The following is a 15,000-nucleotide window of genomic DNA, read 5'->3' as shown; positions in this document are numbered from 1 at the left end:
GGTAGAATAGGTTATGTAAGGGTAAGGTCAGGTCAAGTCAGGTTAGATTAGGTTAGGTCAGGGGGATGAGGAGTCTGATTAGGGTAGAATAGGTTATGTAAGGGTAAGGTCAGGTCAAGTCAGGTTAGATTAGGTTAGGTCAGGGGGGGGAGGAGTCTGATTAGGGTAGAAAAGGTTATGTAAGGGTAAGGTCAGGTCAGATGAGACGAGTCAGGGGAGAGGGAGGACACTTTTTTTTCTTCTTTTTTTTTACATCTTCGCCTGTAGCGCCGGTATGCATGTTTTGGAGGGGCCTGATGGTATGGCCCAGCCCGTTGTGGCGCAGCCCAGTGTTTATAGTGGCGCCATCTTGCATTGGCTCATGCTGCCCTCCCGGAGCTCATCTTTAATCCTAGAATCTAGAGTCCGGGTTGATAGGTGGTCTTCTGGACAGCATGTGGGTAGGTTAGATTAGGTAAAGCTTAGTTTTTCATATACCTGTGATTGAGAAAGGTTAGGTCAGGTCAGGTCAGGTCATTCTTTCTCTTTCTCTTTCTCTTTCTTCCTTTCCTCCCTTTCTTTTTTCCGATTTTCTTCCATAGCTTCCTCTTCTCCTCTCCTCTTCCATGTTAAGAATAAATAGGAGGAGGAGGAGGAGGAGGAGGAGGTAGAAGTGCTGATGAGAGAGAGAGAGAGAGAGAGAGAGAGAGGCGTGCCGTATCGTAATATATCTGAAATGAGCCCCCTTTCCCCCCCTCACACACACACACACACACACACACACACACACACACACGCTGAAAACCATGAGATACTATTCCGAGAGAGAGAGAGAGAGAGAGAGAGAGAGAGAGAGAGAGAGAGAGAATGCTAAGAATGTCACCCACGCGCTAAACTGCCTCCATATTTCTCTCTCAAATCCCTGAACATCATAATATTATCTCTCTCTCTCTCTCTCTCTCTCTCTCTCTCTCTCTCTCTCTCTCTCTCATGTATGCTATCTTTTTCTCTCCATTTTCTTTCTTTCTTACTTTTCTTCATCATTCTCTTCCTTTCCTTCCTTTTCCCTTCTTTTTCCTTCCTTTTCTTTTTTTTCTTCTCTCCTTCTCTCCTATCCTCTCTATCTCCTCTTCTTTTCTCGTTTTTTCTTCTCTCTTCTCTTCCTTATTCCTTCCCTCCACTTCTCTCCCTTTTTCTCTCCATCCCTCCAATTCATTCCTCCTCTTCCTCCCTCTTTCTTTCCTCCACCTCTTCCTTCTTCTCCGTTTCCTTCTCTTCTATCTCCTCTCCCTTTCTCTTCCTCTTAATCTACTCTTCCTCTTACTTTCCTCCACTTCTTATCCACCTTTCCTCCTTTTTTCCACCCTAGCTTCCTCTCCTTTCCTCTCCCTTCCCTCTCCCTTCCTCTCCCTTCCCCTCCCTTTCCTCTCCCTTCTCCCTCTCCTCTCCCTTTCTCTTCCTTCCCTCTCCCTTCCTCTCCCTTTCTCTCCCTTCCCTCTCCCTTCCCCTCCCTTTCCTCTCCCTTCCCCTCCCTTTCCTCTCCCTTTCTCTCCCTTCCCTCTCCCTTCCTCTCCCTTCCTCTTCCTTACACTCCTTACTCTCCCTTTTCTCCTTCTTTTCCTCCACATTTCTCATTTTTTCTCCCTTTTCCTCTTTCTCTTTCTCCCTTTCTCTCCCTTCCCTCTCCCTTCCTCTCCCTTCATTTTCCTTAAACTCCTTACTCTCCCTTCCTCTCCTTCCTTTCCTCGACCTTTTCCTATTTTTTCCTCCTTTTTCCCACCCTAGCTTCCTCTCCCTTCTCTCCCTTCCTCTCCCTTCCTCTTCCTTAAACTCCTTACTCTCCCTTCCTCCCCTTCCTTTCCTCAACCTTTCCCATTTTTTTCCTCCATTTTCCCACAGTAGTTTCCTCTCCCTTCCTTCTCCCTTCCTCTCCCTTCCTCTCCCTTATGGCTTAACACCTTATAGACAGCAGGAAGTGGTATTGAAACCCTTACAATTAGCAGGAGGAAAAATGGCGAGGGGAGGAGGAGGAGGAGGAGGAGGAGGAGGAAGAGGAGGAGGAGGGGAGAGAATGGACAGCTGAGTCACGTCCAGAAGGAACTTTGTCTGCCTGTGAGAGGGGAGAGAGAGAGAGAGGGGAGAGAGGGGAGGGAGAGAGGGAGAAGAAAAGGAAGGGAGGAATTGAAAGAGAGAGAAGGATGGGGAGGAAGATAAAGGGAAAGGATGTGGGGAAGAGAGAGAGAGAGAGAGAGAGAGAGAGAGAGAGAGAGAGAGAGAGAGAGAGAAGGATAAAGAGGAAGATAAAGGGGAAGGATGTTGTGGAGAAGAGGGAGAAGAGGGAGAGAGAGGGAGGGGAAGAGAAAGGGGAGAGAAGAGAGTGGAAGGAGAGGAAGGAGTGAGGGGAGAGGAGAGGGAAAAAGAAATCCTCCTCCTCCTCCTCCTTTTCCTCCTCCTCCTCCTCTTCTCCTTCTCTTCCCAAACCACACAAACCCATCTTCCTCTTCCTCCTCCTCCTCCTCCTCCTCCTCCTCCTCCTCCTAGTTATATTGTTACCGTTTTTCACACACACACACACACACACACACACACACACACACACACACACACACACACACACACACACACACACACACACACACACACACACATTTTTTTCTTCCTTTCTCTTTCTTTCTTTTTTCTTTCTTTTCTTTCTTTATATTTTCATCTATTTATTCTAACCTTTTATTACTATTATTATTATTATTATTATTATTATTATTATTATTGTGTGTGTGTGTGTGTGTGTGTGTGTGTGTGTGTGTGTGTGTTTATTTATTCTTTATTTCAATATTTATCTTTGTTATTCCTGTTCCTTATCACCTGTCCCCCCACCTTACCTGGCCGCCAATTACCTGTTATCTTACCTGTCCTCTCCTTATCTCACCTTATTACTGGGCTCCTCCTCCCTCCCCCCCCCCCCCCACTCATTCTCCTTCCCTCACTCCCCTTCCCTTCTTTTTTTCTCCTTTTTTTACTTTTTTGTTTTCCTTTTCTTTCTCTCATACTTCATTATCTTCTTTCCTTCCTTTCCCTTCCTATTCCTTCCTTTCCTTTCCTTTTCCTTCCCTCCCCTCCGTCTTTTCTCCCTTTTATCCCTTTTCGTCTTCCTCCCTTTTCTTTCTCTAACTTCATTCTCTTCTTTCCTTCCTTTCCTTTCCTATTCCTACGTTTCCTTTCCTTTCCTTTTCCTTCCCTCCCCTTCGTCTTTTCTCCCTTTTTTTCCCTTTTCGTCTTCCTCCCTTTTCTTTCTCTCATACTTCATTCTCTTCTTTCCTTCTTTTCCTTTCCTATTCCTCCCTTTCCTTTCCTTTTCCTTCCCTTCCCTCCGTCCTTTCTCCCTTTTTTCCCTTTTCGTCTTCCTCCCTTTCTTTCTCTCTAACTCCATTCTCTCCTTTCCTTCCTTTCCTTTCCTATTCTATACGTTTCCTTTCCTTTTCCTTCCCTTCCCTCCGTATTTTCTCCTTTTTTTCCCTTTTCATCTTCCTCCCTTTTCTTTCTCTAACTCCATTCTCTTCTTTCCTTCCTTTCCTTTCCTATTCCTCCCTCTCCTTTCCTTTTCCTTTCCTCCCCTCCGTCTTTTCTCCCTTTTTTCCCTTTTCATCTTCCTCCCTTTCTTTCTCTCTAACTCCATTCTCTTCTCCTTTCCTTCCTTTCCCTTCCTATTCCTACGTTTTCTTTCCCTTCCCTTCCCTTCCCTTTCCTTCCCTTCCCTTCCTTTCCCTTCCCCTCTCTTCTCTTCGTCTCACTTCCCTTCTTTCCTATCTTTACCTTCCTCATTTTTTTCTCATATTTTGTACTTTGCTGTTTGTTTTCTTTCTTTATTTAATTTATTCGCTCCTTTTTTTACTCCTTCAATTTCTTTATTTTTTTCTTTCTTTCCTCTTTACTCCTGTTGTTAATTTTTCGTTCTTTTCTCTTTCTTGTCTATTCTTTTTGCTTGCTTTCCGCCCTATCCCTCTCTCTTTCCGTCCCTGACCTCCTCACAAACACATGCCCCCCTCCCCCCCCCCCCCACACACACCCTCTGCTCCACACACACCCCACGCTCTTTTCTCCCCCCCCTTCACACGCACTCACCTGTGATAGACCGAGGTGTACGCTGGCCGTCTCGCTGATGTACATAATCTTGCCGTCCGGAGCCACCACGAAGATGAAGCCGTCCAGGGTCTGCGGGGAGAGGGACGGGGCGTGAGGTGAAGATGAGGGGAAGACAAGGGGATGCGAGGGGAAACTGAATAAAGGGAGATGGGAGGGAAAACAGAGGGATAGGAATATGAGGGAAGAGTGAGAGGGAACAGGAGGGGATGTGAGGGGAAAGTGAGGGGGGGATCGACGGACAGAGAGGGGAGGAAGGGGGTGAGGGGTAGGGGTAGGGTGAGTGAATGGGGGATTTGAGGGGGAAGTGAAGGGGAAAAGTGTGGGGATTAAAAGGAGTGGTACCAATGTGAGGGGAGTGAGGGGAATTGATGGGGGAAGCGAGAGACACTGAGGGGAAATAAGGGAGATGGTGGAGGATAGAGTGAGGAAGGTGAAGGGGAAATGAGGGGAAAGGGAAGGGAGAGTGAGGGGAAAGTGAGTGAAGGGAGAGTGAGGGGAATTGATGGAGGGAAACGAGGGATACTGAGGGGAAATAAGGGAGACAGTGAAAGGGAGAATGAGGAAGGTGGAGGGGAAATGAGGGGAAAAGGAAGGGAGGGTGAGGGGAAAGTGAGGGGAAATTGAGTGAAGGGAGAGTGAGGGGAAATAAAGTGATAAAGAAGAGGGGAAAAGGAAGGGAAACTGAAGGAAAAGGAAAGGAAGTAACTGTGTGTGTGTGTGTGTGTGTGTGTGTGTGTGTGTGTGTGTGTGTAGGTGTCTGCGTATATTCTCCTTCCCCTTCTCTCTCTCTCTCTCTCTCTCTCTCTCTCTCTCTCTCTCTCTCTCTCTCTCTCTCTCTCTCTCTCTCTCTCTCTCTCTCTCTCTCTCTCTCTCTCTCTCTCTCTCTCTCTCTCTCTCTCTCTCTCTCTCTCTCTCTCTCTCTATGGACAGTTAATTAAGCAAAATATTCCATACGCGGACAACCCACTTAAGCACGTAGAGAGAGAGGATGCAAAGTGAGAGAAAGAAAAAATCGATCAACAATAGACTGCCAAGGAGATAGAGAGAGAGAGAGAGAGAAATATTACCTCAAGAAAGAAAAAGAAAAAAATCAAGACTCAACATTTATTCTTTTCTTCATTTATTTTTTTAAGATTTTTTTTTTTTTTTTACTTTTTCCTTGAATGAGAAGATGTTCCCTTCCTCCTCCTCCTCCTCCTCCTCTCCTCTCCTCCTCTCCTCCTCCTCCTCCACTTCTGCCTTTCTTCCTTTCATCTTAAGTGCAGCAACTCCACTCTCTCTCTCTCTCTCTCTCTCTCTCTCGCCTCTTCCTTCCTTCTTTCTTTTTCTTTCTTTCTTTCCTTACATATGAAACGCACACACACACACACACACACACACACACACGTACCTGAAGAAGATGTGACCCCAGCTCCTTGATCGCCGTCTCCCTGGGGTTGGTCTGGGGAGGCGCCGCCCCCCACGCGTCCCCCAGCCCTGAGGAAGAATAGTAGATGTAGTAGCAGTCGTAGTAGTAGTCGTAGTAGTAGTAGTAGTAGTAGTAGTGGTGGTAGTTGTAGTAGTAGTAGTAGGAGTAGGAGTAGACAAAACAGAAGTAGAAGACGTTAGGAAAGGGTGATGATGATGATGATGATGATGATGATGATGAGGAGGAGGAGGAGGAGGAGGAATTAGCAAGCAAACAAGATATTTTTTTCTCTATAGTAAAAAAAATTAAACCACTTTTTCTCTTCTTTTCTTTCAATTGTAAAAAAAGTATAAAAAAAAATTGAATACAGAATAAACATTTTTTCTCACTTTTTTTTTACGAAGCATCAAATTTCAGAAGTCAAATCTCTCCCTTCCTCTCCCTCTCCCTTCTTCCCTCCCTTCTCCCTTTCCTCCCTTATGGCTACTTCCTGGGATTATCAACATCACCACTTTGTCACCGCGGAGGGAGGAAAAGGAGGAGGAGGACGAGGAGGAGGAGGAGGAAGAGGGGGAGGAGGAGGAAGGAAATATTACATGCCATAAAGCGATTGGCTAATTAATTTACATATGGAGAGAGAGAGAGAGAGAGAGAGAGAGAGAGAGAGAGAGAGAGAGAAGATGAAAGAAAGAAAAAAAAGAAAGAAAGAAAACGAAAATAGAGAGACAAATGCAACAAAAATTAAACAAAAAAGAAGGAAAAAGAAATCAAAGAAGCCTGACTCCCGCCCCCCCTTCTCTCTCTCTCTCTCTCTCTCTCTCTCTCTCTCTCTCTCTCTCTCTCTCTCTCTCTCTCTCTCTCTCTCTCTCTGGAATTAAATGTATCGTATTCCCCATTTATCAACACCATTAACATTGTGAGAGTTAACGTCCATCAACAGAATAAGGAGGAGGAGGAGGAGGAGGAGGGGGAGGATGAAGGAGTATGGTGTTTGCGGTGACAGAAAGAGGAGGAGGAGGAAGGGGAGGAGGAGGAAAAGAGAGGGGAAAGAGGAGAAGGAAAGAGAGATTTGAGAAAGGAATAAGGGAATGAGAGAGAGAGAGAGAGAGAGAGAGAGAGAGAGAGAGAGAGAGAGAGAGAGAGGTTGATAAGATATCGTAGACTAAACATTATTATCATTACTACTACTACTACTACTACAACTACTACTACTACTACTACTGCTACTACTACTACCATTACTACTACTACTACTACTATTACTATTACTACTACTACTACTACTATATTATCATACCCACAACGAGAGAGCGCCAGTCACCCACAAGTAGTCAGAGAGGGAGGATGTCTATCTCTCCCCCTTCTCCCTTCTCCCTTTCTCTCTCTCCCTTCCTACCCTTCACCACTGCCCTTTTTTCCTCCCTCTCTCCCTCCCTTCCTGCCTCTCACTCCCCTCTCCCTGGAAAATTGATACACCCTGGGGACCGTTCACCCAATTTGTCAATGGGGAGATAAAATAGGGAGAGAAGAGAGAGAGAGAGAGAGAGAGAGAGAGAGAGAGAGAGAGAGAGAGAGATGCGAGTTAATTATGTGTATAGAGTTGAAAGGAAAACAGATTGTGGGAAAAAGTAGAGAGAGAGAGAGAGAGAGAGAGAAATGGGAGTCAATTATGCGTGTAGAGTTGAAAGGAAAACAGATTGTGGGAAAAAGTAAAGAGAGAGAGAGAGAGAGGAATTCAATTAGTTATTTTCATTTAAGTATAATAGGAAAGTATTAACAGTGTAATATATTATTTGAGGTTATAATTAAAAGAAAAAAAAATAGAAAAAGCATAAGTTTAATAATTGAAAAAGAACTAACGTAACATAAGATAAATAAATAAATGAAAAACGAACAAACTAACAAACAAACCAACAAAAAAAAATCGGATGTGTGAAAAATCTTTAAAAATGGTAATATCTACTACTACTACTACTACTACTACTACTACTACTACTACTACTATTACCACTATTACTACTACTACTACTACTACTAATAATAATAATAATAATAAAATCTGATAAGACTAACCAAAGGAAATAAGTGTAATTGGAGTTTATGTAAATGTATCTTATCCTCCTCCTCCTCCTCCTCCTCCTCCTCCTCCTCTTCCTCCTCCTCAGGCCTCGTCAAAGGGGATTATTCACTTACTCAATCACACTAAAGACGGGTCGTGTTACTATGGTGGTGGTGGTGATGATGGTGGTGGTGGTGATGATGGTGGTGATGATGAGGGTGGTGGTGGTGATGGTGGTGGTAGCGATGATGTTGTTGTTATTGTTATTGTTGTTGTTGTTATTGTTGTTGTCGGTGGTGGTGGTGATGGTGGTGGTAGCGATGATGTTGTTATTGTTGTTATTGTTGTTGTTGTTGTTGTTGTTGTTGTTGTTGTTGTCGGTGGTGGTGGTGGTGGTGGTTACTTTCACCGTAGCCTACAAACACTCCCTGACATTGTTTTGGCATTACTGGTGTTGTTTTTATGATTATCTCCCTTATTTTAGCTTTTTAGTAATGGTGGGAGTGTTATAAATCCATGAAAGCCAAGAAAATTAAGATTATATTTTTATTCGTAAGGTTAGTCAGGGCTGCCAACATCACCGAGGTCACACGCAGTTTCATATATCTTAATTATTTTCAACATACGGCTCTCAGATCATTAGTATATGCAAGAAAAGTTAATAATAGCTTTTTAGAACATATTTTGCGTTTATAGGAATGTTATAAGTCCATGAAAACCAAGAAAACCAACTTGATATCGTGATTCCTAAGGTTGACATTTGATCACGGCTACCAACATTACCGGCAACTCACAGCTCCATAATATAATTATTTTTAACCTACAGCTCTCAAATCATTAATATATACAAGAAAAAGTTACTAATGACATGTTTTACGTATTTAAACCGTAAGATTGAGGCAGAACAAGAAAATAAAGTCATAAACATCATAAATAAATCGGTAGTGTTGGCAGCCTTGGTCTACCATGAACGGGGTCAGCGGCGGTTAATGTTAAATAATAGCGGTGATATTTTCCCTTATTTTCAGTGGTTCCCGGCGGTGCAACGAGTCCCGCTTCACGCCACGGCAAGAGTAAGTATTAAAGAAAATGTGTATTAAGGGACAGTTCGCTAAGGTAATTATAAACGGGCTAAATTAGGTGTTATATATGGGGGTGGCGGCGAGGGGGCTTCAAGAGGGCGGGAAATGTCAATATATTCATAGTTATTATTTTCTTTTTATTTGTGTTCCTCGTTGATCTTACAATTTCTCCTTCATGTCAGAGCGAGATTAAGTACTAAAGAAGCGTTGGGTTAAAGGACAGTTCGCTAAGGTAATAATAAACGGGTTAAATTAGGTGTTATATAGGGGGTGGTGATAGATCAACTTGGAGGGCGGGAAGTGTCAAAATAGTCATGGTAATTATTTTCCTTTTATCTGTGTTTCCCTTTGGTCTTAAAATCTCTCCTTTATGTTATAGTGAAAGTAAGTATCAAGGAAAATTTGGGTGGAGGGACATTTCGCTAAGGTAATTATAAATTAGGTTAAATTAGGTGTTATATATGGGGGTGGTGGTGAGGGGGCGAGTGGGCGAGTGGGCGGCAAATGGTCAGATTACTCGTGTTGTTTATTTTCCTTTTATTTGTGTTTTGAGTGTGTCCAGTGATTTCTCCTTCATGACATTGTTAGATCAAGTACCAAGAAAGCGTTGGGTGGAAGGACAGTAGGCCGTGGAAATGATAATGTGGTCAAATTAAGTGCTGTGTTGTGAGAGGTAACGGATGTGTGTGTGTGTGTGTGTGTGTGTGTTTACCTAGTTGTAGTTTTACAGGGCCTGGGCTTACGCTCGTGTGGTCCCGTCTCCGTATCTGTATTAGTCTTAACTTTTCCTTAAAGCTTTGCACACTCTTCGCCGATACTACATCCTCACTTAGTCTGTTCCAAACCTCTATATTTCTTTGCGGGAAGCTATATTTCTTTGTCTCAAGCATCTTCCTTTCCTTTTGTGTGTGTGTGTGTGTGTGTGTGTGTAGGAGGGAGGGGCGTGAAGTGTCAAAACATATTAGTGGCAATTATTTCCCTATTCTTGTTTCTAGGTAGTCCAGTTCTGTTTAAACATCGTGAGAATATGGACAGCGCTTAATGTGTGTGTTTGATATTAATACTAGTTTGCGCGATACCAAATAATGAACGGGAACGAATCAGATCATATCATGCTTAAAAGAAATGTCAAACGAACACCCATAACAATAGAGTGACAACCCAGAAATCAGAGAAATCAGGGCAGACAGACGGACGACCAGGTAAAGAGATTTAATTGGAACCTTTACCAGGGCAGGATGGAGGACACTAACACCAGGCAGAGGTAGAGTACATTAGGAAAGGCCTTTATCATGAGTGTATTAGTAATAGCTGATGGTGATTAATTGGTGTAAGTGGGAGGGTTAGGGCGAGTTAGGGGCGGGAAAGGCAGAAGCTGTTTTGGGCTATAATATGAACCCGCCCGAATTGGCTTGTTTACACTCTGATTAATAAAGGGAAGGGAAGGGAAGGGCAGATGGAAGGGAGGAGGGGAAGGGAAGGGTAAAGGATATTGTAGGGGGTAAGGGAAGAGGTGGGGAGGAAATAGGAGAGGAAGGAGAAGGGGCAGAAAGGGTAAAGGAAAGGGGAAAGGGAGAGGAGAGGAGAAGTAGAAGGGGGAGAAAAGGCAAATGAAAGGGGAAGAGGAAGGAATAAGGGGAGAAAAGGTAAAAGAAAGGGGAAGAAGAGAAAAAGAGGAGGGGAAAGAAGGAAGAGGCCAGGAGGAAAATGGAGAAAGAGAAGAAGGAAGAGGAAGAAGGGAAAAAGAGGAGAGGAAGGAGGGGAGGAAAAGGGAGGAGTAGGAAGGGAAGGAAGGGGAGAAAGGAGGAAGAGAAAAAACGGTTGAGTATGGCAATATTTTAGTTTATTTTTCACTGTGATTTACGAGAGAGAGAGAGAGCGGAAATAGTGAAACAATCCACTTCCTTCTACCCATATGCTCGCTCACACGGGGGTGTCTCCTTACACACACACACACACACACACACACACACACACAGACACACACACACACACACACACACGGTAGTCTTTCTCGCACAATAACATCACCAACCACCACCACCACTACCACTACTACTACTACTACTACTACTACTACTACTACTACTGCTACATCACTAACCATTCCTTTTCTCTCTCTTTTCCTATCTTTATCTTTCTCCTTCCTTATCTTTTCCTCTTTTTTTTTCTTCCTATCTTTCTTTTTCTCTTCCTCCTCCTCTCCCGTTCTTTCCCATTCTCTTTCATCACCTGTCTTTCTCTTTGTTTTTATTTGCTTTCTTTTTCTTCTTTTTCCTTATTTTTTTCTATTTTCTTTCTATATTATTTTTTTTACTACCACTACCACCACCACCACCACCACTACTACTACTACTACTACTACTACTACTACCATTGCCACACGTGTCCCAAACATTTCTCGGTCATTACCTGTTCTACCTGTGCCCACATTAACACTTTGACCTTTCCCTTCCTGCCCCTTCCTTTCCCTTCTCTTTTCTTTCTCTCTTCTTTATTATTCTTTCTTTCTCTCTCTCTCTTTCTTCTTAACTTTTTTCTTTGTTACTCTTTTCTTCCTCTCATCTTACTTTCCCTTCTCTTTTCCTTCTCTTTCCTTAGCTTTTCTTCTCTTTTTCTCTTCTTTCTCTTTTTTTCTCTGTTTTCCTTCTGATGTTTCTCTTCTTTTCCTTCTCTTTCTTTCTATATTTCTTGTTCTCTTTCTCTCTTCTTTCTCTTCTTCCTTTGTTTTCCTTCTGATGTTTCTCTTTTTTCATTTTTCCTTCTTTTTTTCTTTTTCTTTCCTTCTTATATATCCTCTTTCTCTCTTCTCCTTTCTCTTCTAGTCTTTTTTTTCCCTCTGTTTTCCTTCTGATGTTTCTCCTCTTTTCCTTCTCTCTCTCCCTCTGTCTTTCTCCTTATATAACCTCTTTCTCTCCTCTCCTTTCTCTTCTGTTCTTTCTCTTCTTTCTCTGTTTCCCTTCTGATGTTTCTCTTCTTTCCCTTCTTCTTTCTTTCTTTCTTATCCATTCTTATACATCCTCTCTCTCTCTTTTCCCCTTTTTGTCTTTCTCCTCTCTTCTCATCTCCTTTCTCCTCACTTTCTCCCTTCTTCTTTCTCTTCTCGTGTCTTTCCTTTCCTCCTTCACTTTCATTATTAGCTGCCTCTTTTTCTCTTTTATTTGAACTTTCTCTTCTCTATTTGTTCTTTTTTCTCTCTGTTCTTTTCCTTTTCTCGTTCTTTTGCTTCCTCGTCATTCTCATTTCATTTCTTTTTATCCACTTTTTCTCTTCCTTTTTTTCTTTCCTTTCCCTTTCTGTCTTTTCTTTAACATTTCTCTGTCTTTCTTTTCCTTTCATCTTTTCCTATCCTTTCTTTTCCTTCTCTTTTCATTACATTATTTTTCATTTACTACTACTACTACTACTACTACTACTACTACTACTACTACTACTACTACTACTACTACTACGTCTACTATTAGCCAATCTCTCAACCCTATTTAAAGAATCACAAAGACATTCTGATCGCCTTCAAGAGGTTCGAAGACTAATCAGATTGAAACCCTAATCCTCCTGAGAGAGAGAGAGAGTTAATTTCACACTCACTCCTGTTACCCCTTTCACCCAACACCCTCTCTCTCTCTCTCTCTCTCTCTCTCTCTCTCTCTCTCTCTCTCTCAATCGCCTACCTGTAAATAAGAGAGAAAGAAAGAAAGAAAAAGAGAAAAAGAAAGATAGAAGAAAAAAAGATAGATAGATGGAAAGATAAAGAGAGAGAGAGAGAGAGAGAGAGAGAGAGAGAGAGAGAGATAGCAATTGAGAAGAAGGAGGGGGAGGGAATAATCTATAAGGGAAAGGAACAATGTATAGGCGATCTAATCACATAGGAGAGTCGAAACCTGTTGGAAAGAGTATCAGATCGTCTATAGTGGGAGGGAGATGCGGGTCGTGCTTGCTCTCTCTCTCTCTCTCTCTCTCTCTCTCTCTCTCTCTCTCTCTCTCTCCTACGTAACATTCCAAAATTTCTCTATATCCACTTTTTCTTCTTTTTTCTATTTTCTTTCTTTCTTTCTCTCTCTTTCTTCCTCTTTCTCTCCCTCTATCAGACATTTTTCCTCTTTCTTCTTTCCTCCTCTTTCCTTCCCTTTTTTCCTTTTCTCTCCAAACCTTCATTCTTCATTTTTTTCATTTTTTTCTCCTTCTTTTCCTTCACTCGCATATCAACAATCTCTCTCTCTCTCTCTCTCTCTCTCTCTCTCTCTCTCTCTCTCTCTCTCTCTCTCTCTCTCTCTCTCGTCAGTAGGTACTTTGCATCCTTTCAAAATCTTTCTCATTCTTTTCGTTCCCTTCTTAACCGTTCTCTCTCTCTCTCTCTCTCTCTCTCTCTCTCTCTCTCTCGTCAGTACATTTGCATCCTTTCAAAATCTTTCTTATTATTCTCGTTCCCTTCTTTACCGTTCTCTCTCTCTCTCTCTCTCTCTCTCTCTCTCTCTCTCTCTCTCTCTCTCTCTCTCTCATTTGCATCCTTTCAAATCTTTCTTTCCTATTCTCGTTCACTTCTTTTGTTCTCCTCTCTCTCTCTCTCTCTCTCTCTCTCTCTCTCTCTCTCAAAATCACACGCATATCAACAACTAATACTAATCAAATCAATACTTCTTTATTATCCTCCTCCTCCTCCTCCTCCTCCTCCTCCTCCTCCTCCTCTCTCTCTCCTTCCCTTGAGAAAATATTAGTGTGGATTCCGCCTTCCTCTGTTTTCCCGCCAAATTCAAGAGTATTACGCGGATTAAAAGGAAAAAACGGAACAAAAGCGCGCGAAAACCACCCACTGTGCGCTGAACTGCATCCGAACTCGCTGACCCGACCTCGTCTTCGCCTTACATTTTCCCTTATATCTCCTAAACCAACCCACATATTCCAATTCTGCCTCATACAGCTTACACCTACATCCTTCTAGTGTATTTCTATGGGGGGTTCGTCAAGGGGAAGAGCTGTTTAAGGGGTGAAATTAGGGTTTGAAGTTAGTGGACGTGGGTTTGGATAAGGCATCGTTGCGCTCCTAGACACCGAATACGCTAGCCTATCCCTGACTTCGCCTTACATTTTCCCTTATATCTCCTAATCCACACCTCATACTCAATTCCCCTTTACTAACCTTATACCTACATCCTTATACTTTAATTCTATGGGGGGGTCGCTAAGGGAAAGGGCAGTTTAAGGGGTGAAATAAGGGGTTGAAGTTGGTGGACGTGTGTTCGGATGAAGGGTCGTTGCCACATGTCAGCTGTCAATCATAATAAGGAGATGAATGGATTTTCCGCCTCGTGCGCTGTTTGTACGGGGTGACTATACCGTGAGGGGGGGGGGGGGGGGAGAAGTGTCGCGTGCGGTGTGTGTGGGGCAAGATGATGGGGAGGAGGAGAGGGGGGAGAAGGAGAAAGAAGGGGAAAGAAGGAAGAGGGGAGAGGAGACAGGGGGAAAACTAACAAAAGGAGAAAATGGAAGGAAAGAGAGGGGAGGGAGGGAGAAGGAAAGGGGAAAGGAGAGAAGGAAGAGGGGAAAAGAAGAAAAAGGAAAGGGAGGGGAAGGAAAAAAAAGAGAGGGGAAAGGACAAAAAGGGGAAAGAGAAAGGAAATAAGAAAAGAGAGGGAAAGGAGAGACGAGAAAGGAGGAAGGTGATGGGAAATGAGGGGAAATAATTCGTAAGAAGAGAAAGTAAGGGAAAAATGAGTGAAAGAGGGAAGGAGTGAAGGGAAAAAGGGGAAATACAGAGGTGGGGAGAGTAGAAGTAGAGAGGGAAGGGGAGAGGAGGCATGACGAAGAGAGGGCAGGAGAGGAGAAGGAAGAAGATGGAGAGGAAGAGGAGAAAGAAGAAGAGGGGAACTTTGTGTGTTTGTTTGTCTGTTTGTTTGATTGCTTTGTTTACTCTTTTGTTTTGAATTTTCTTGCTTATTTTCTTTTCTCCTTTTCTTTCTAATTCATTTTCATATTTTTTTCTTTCCTTTTTCATGATATCTATTCTCTCTCTCTCTCTCTCTCTCTCTCTCTCTCTCTCTCTCTCTCTCTCTCTCTCTCTCTCTCTCTCTCTCTCTCAGTCCCCCTTAGTGAGGTCACGTGACTTGGCGTTAACGAGCGACTAATGACCACGCCCCCCTGCCCCCCCCCCTCCCTACGCCCCCTCTCTCGTTAGCGCTACTACTACTACTACTACTACTACTACTACTACTACTACTACTGCTGCTGCTACTTTTTGTTCTGTTCGTCAATTTTCTTTTTTCTTTCATTTCACTATTTTTTTATTTTTCTTTCTTTTTGTTCTTTTTTTCTGTCCTGCTTTTTCTTGTTTTCTT

General features: G+C 43.0%; 1 protein-coding gene and 1 long non-coding RNA gene across 6 annotated transcripts in view; one reads left to right on the top strand and one right to left on the bottom strand.

Moving 5' to 3' along the window:
- The window catches only part of LOC126986198 (uncharacterized), a 1,389-nt gene extending 708 nt beyond the window's left edge, over nt 1–681 (top strand). For both annotated transcript variants that reach the window (XR_007739392.1, XR_007739393.1), the window contains exon 3: nt 175–681. This is a non-coding gene — a long non-coding RNA (uncharacterized LOC126986198). The remainder of the gene's footprint in view (nt 1–174) is intronic.
- LOC126986196 (single-minded homolog 2-like) overlaps nt 1–15,000 on the bottom strand; it is a 61,758-nt gene that overhangs the window by 14,691 nt on the left and 32,067 nt on the right. For all 4 annotated transcript variants that reach the window (XM_050842150.1, XM_050842151.1, XM_050842153.1 and 1 more), the window contains 2 exons: nt 5,510–5,595; nt 4,099–4,188 (listed from right to left, as the gene is read on the bottom strand). In XM_050842150.1, coding sequence (XP_050698107.1) covers nt 4,099–4,188; nt 5,510–5,595 — 176 coding nt within the window. The remainder of the gene's footprint in view (nt 1–4,098; nt 4,189–5,509; nt 5,596–15,000) is intronic.

Source organism: Eriocheir sinensis, chromosome 61 (assembly GCF_024679095.1).
Source record: "Eriocheir sinensis breed Jianghai 21 chromosome 61, ASM2467909v1, whole genome shotgun sequence".
Lineage (NCBI taxonomy): Eukaryota > Metazoa > Arthropoda > Malacostraca > Decapoda > Varunidae > Eriocheir > Eriocheir sinensis.
Note: the sequence above shows the minus strand (reverse complement) of the source record. Positions and strands in the feature narration are given on the sequence as shown.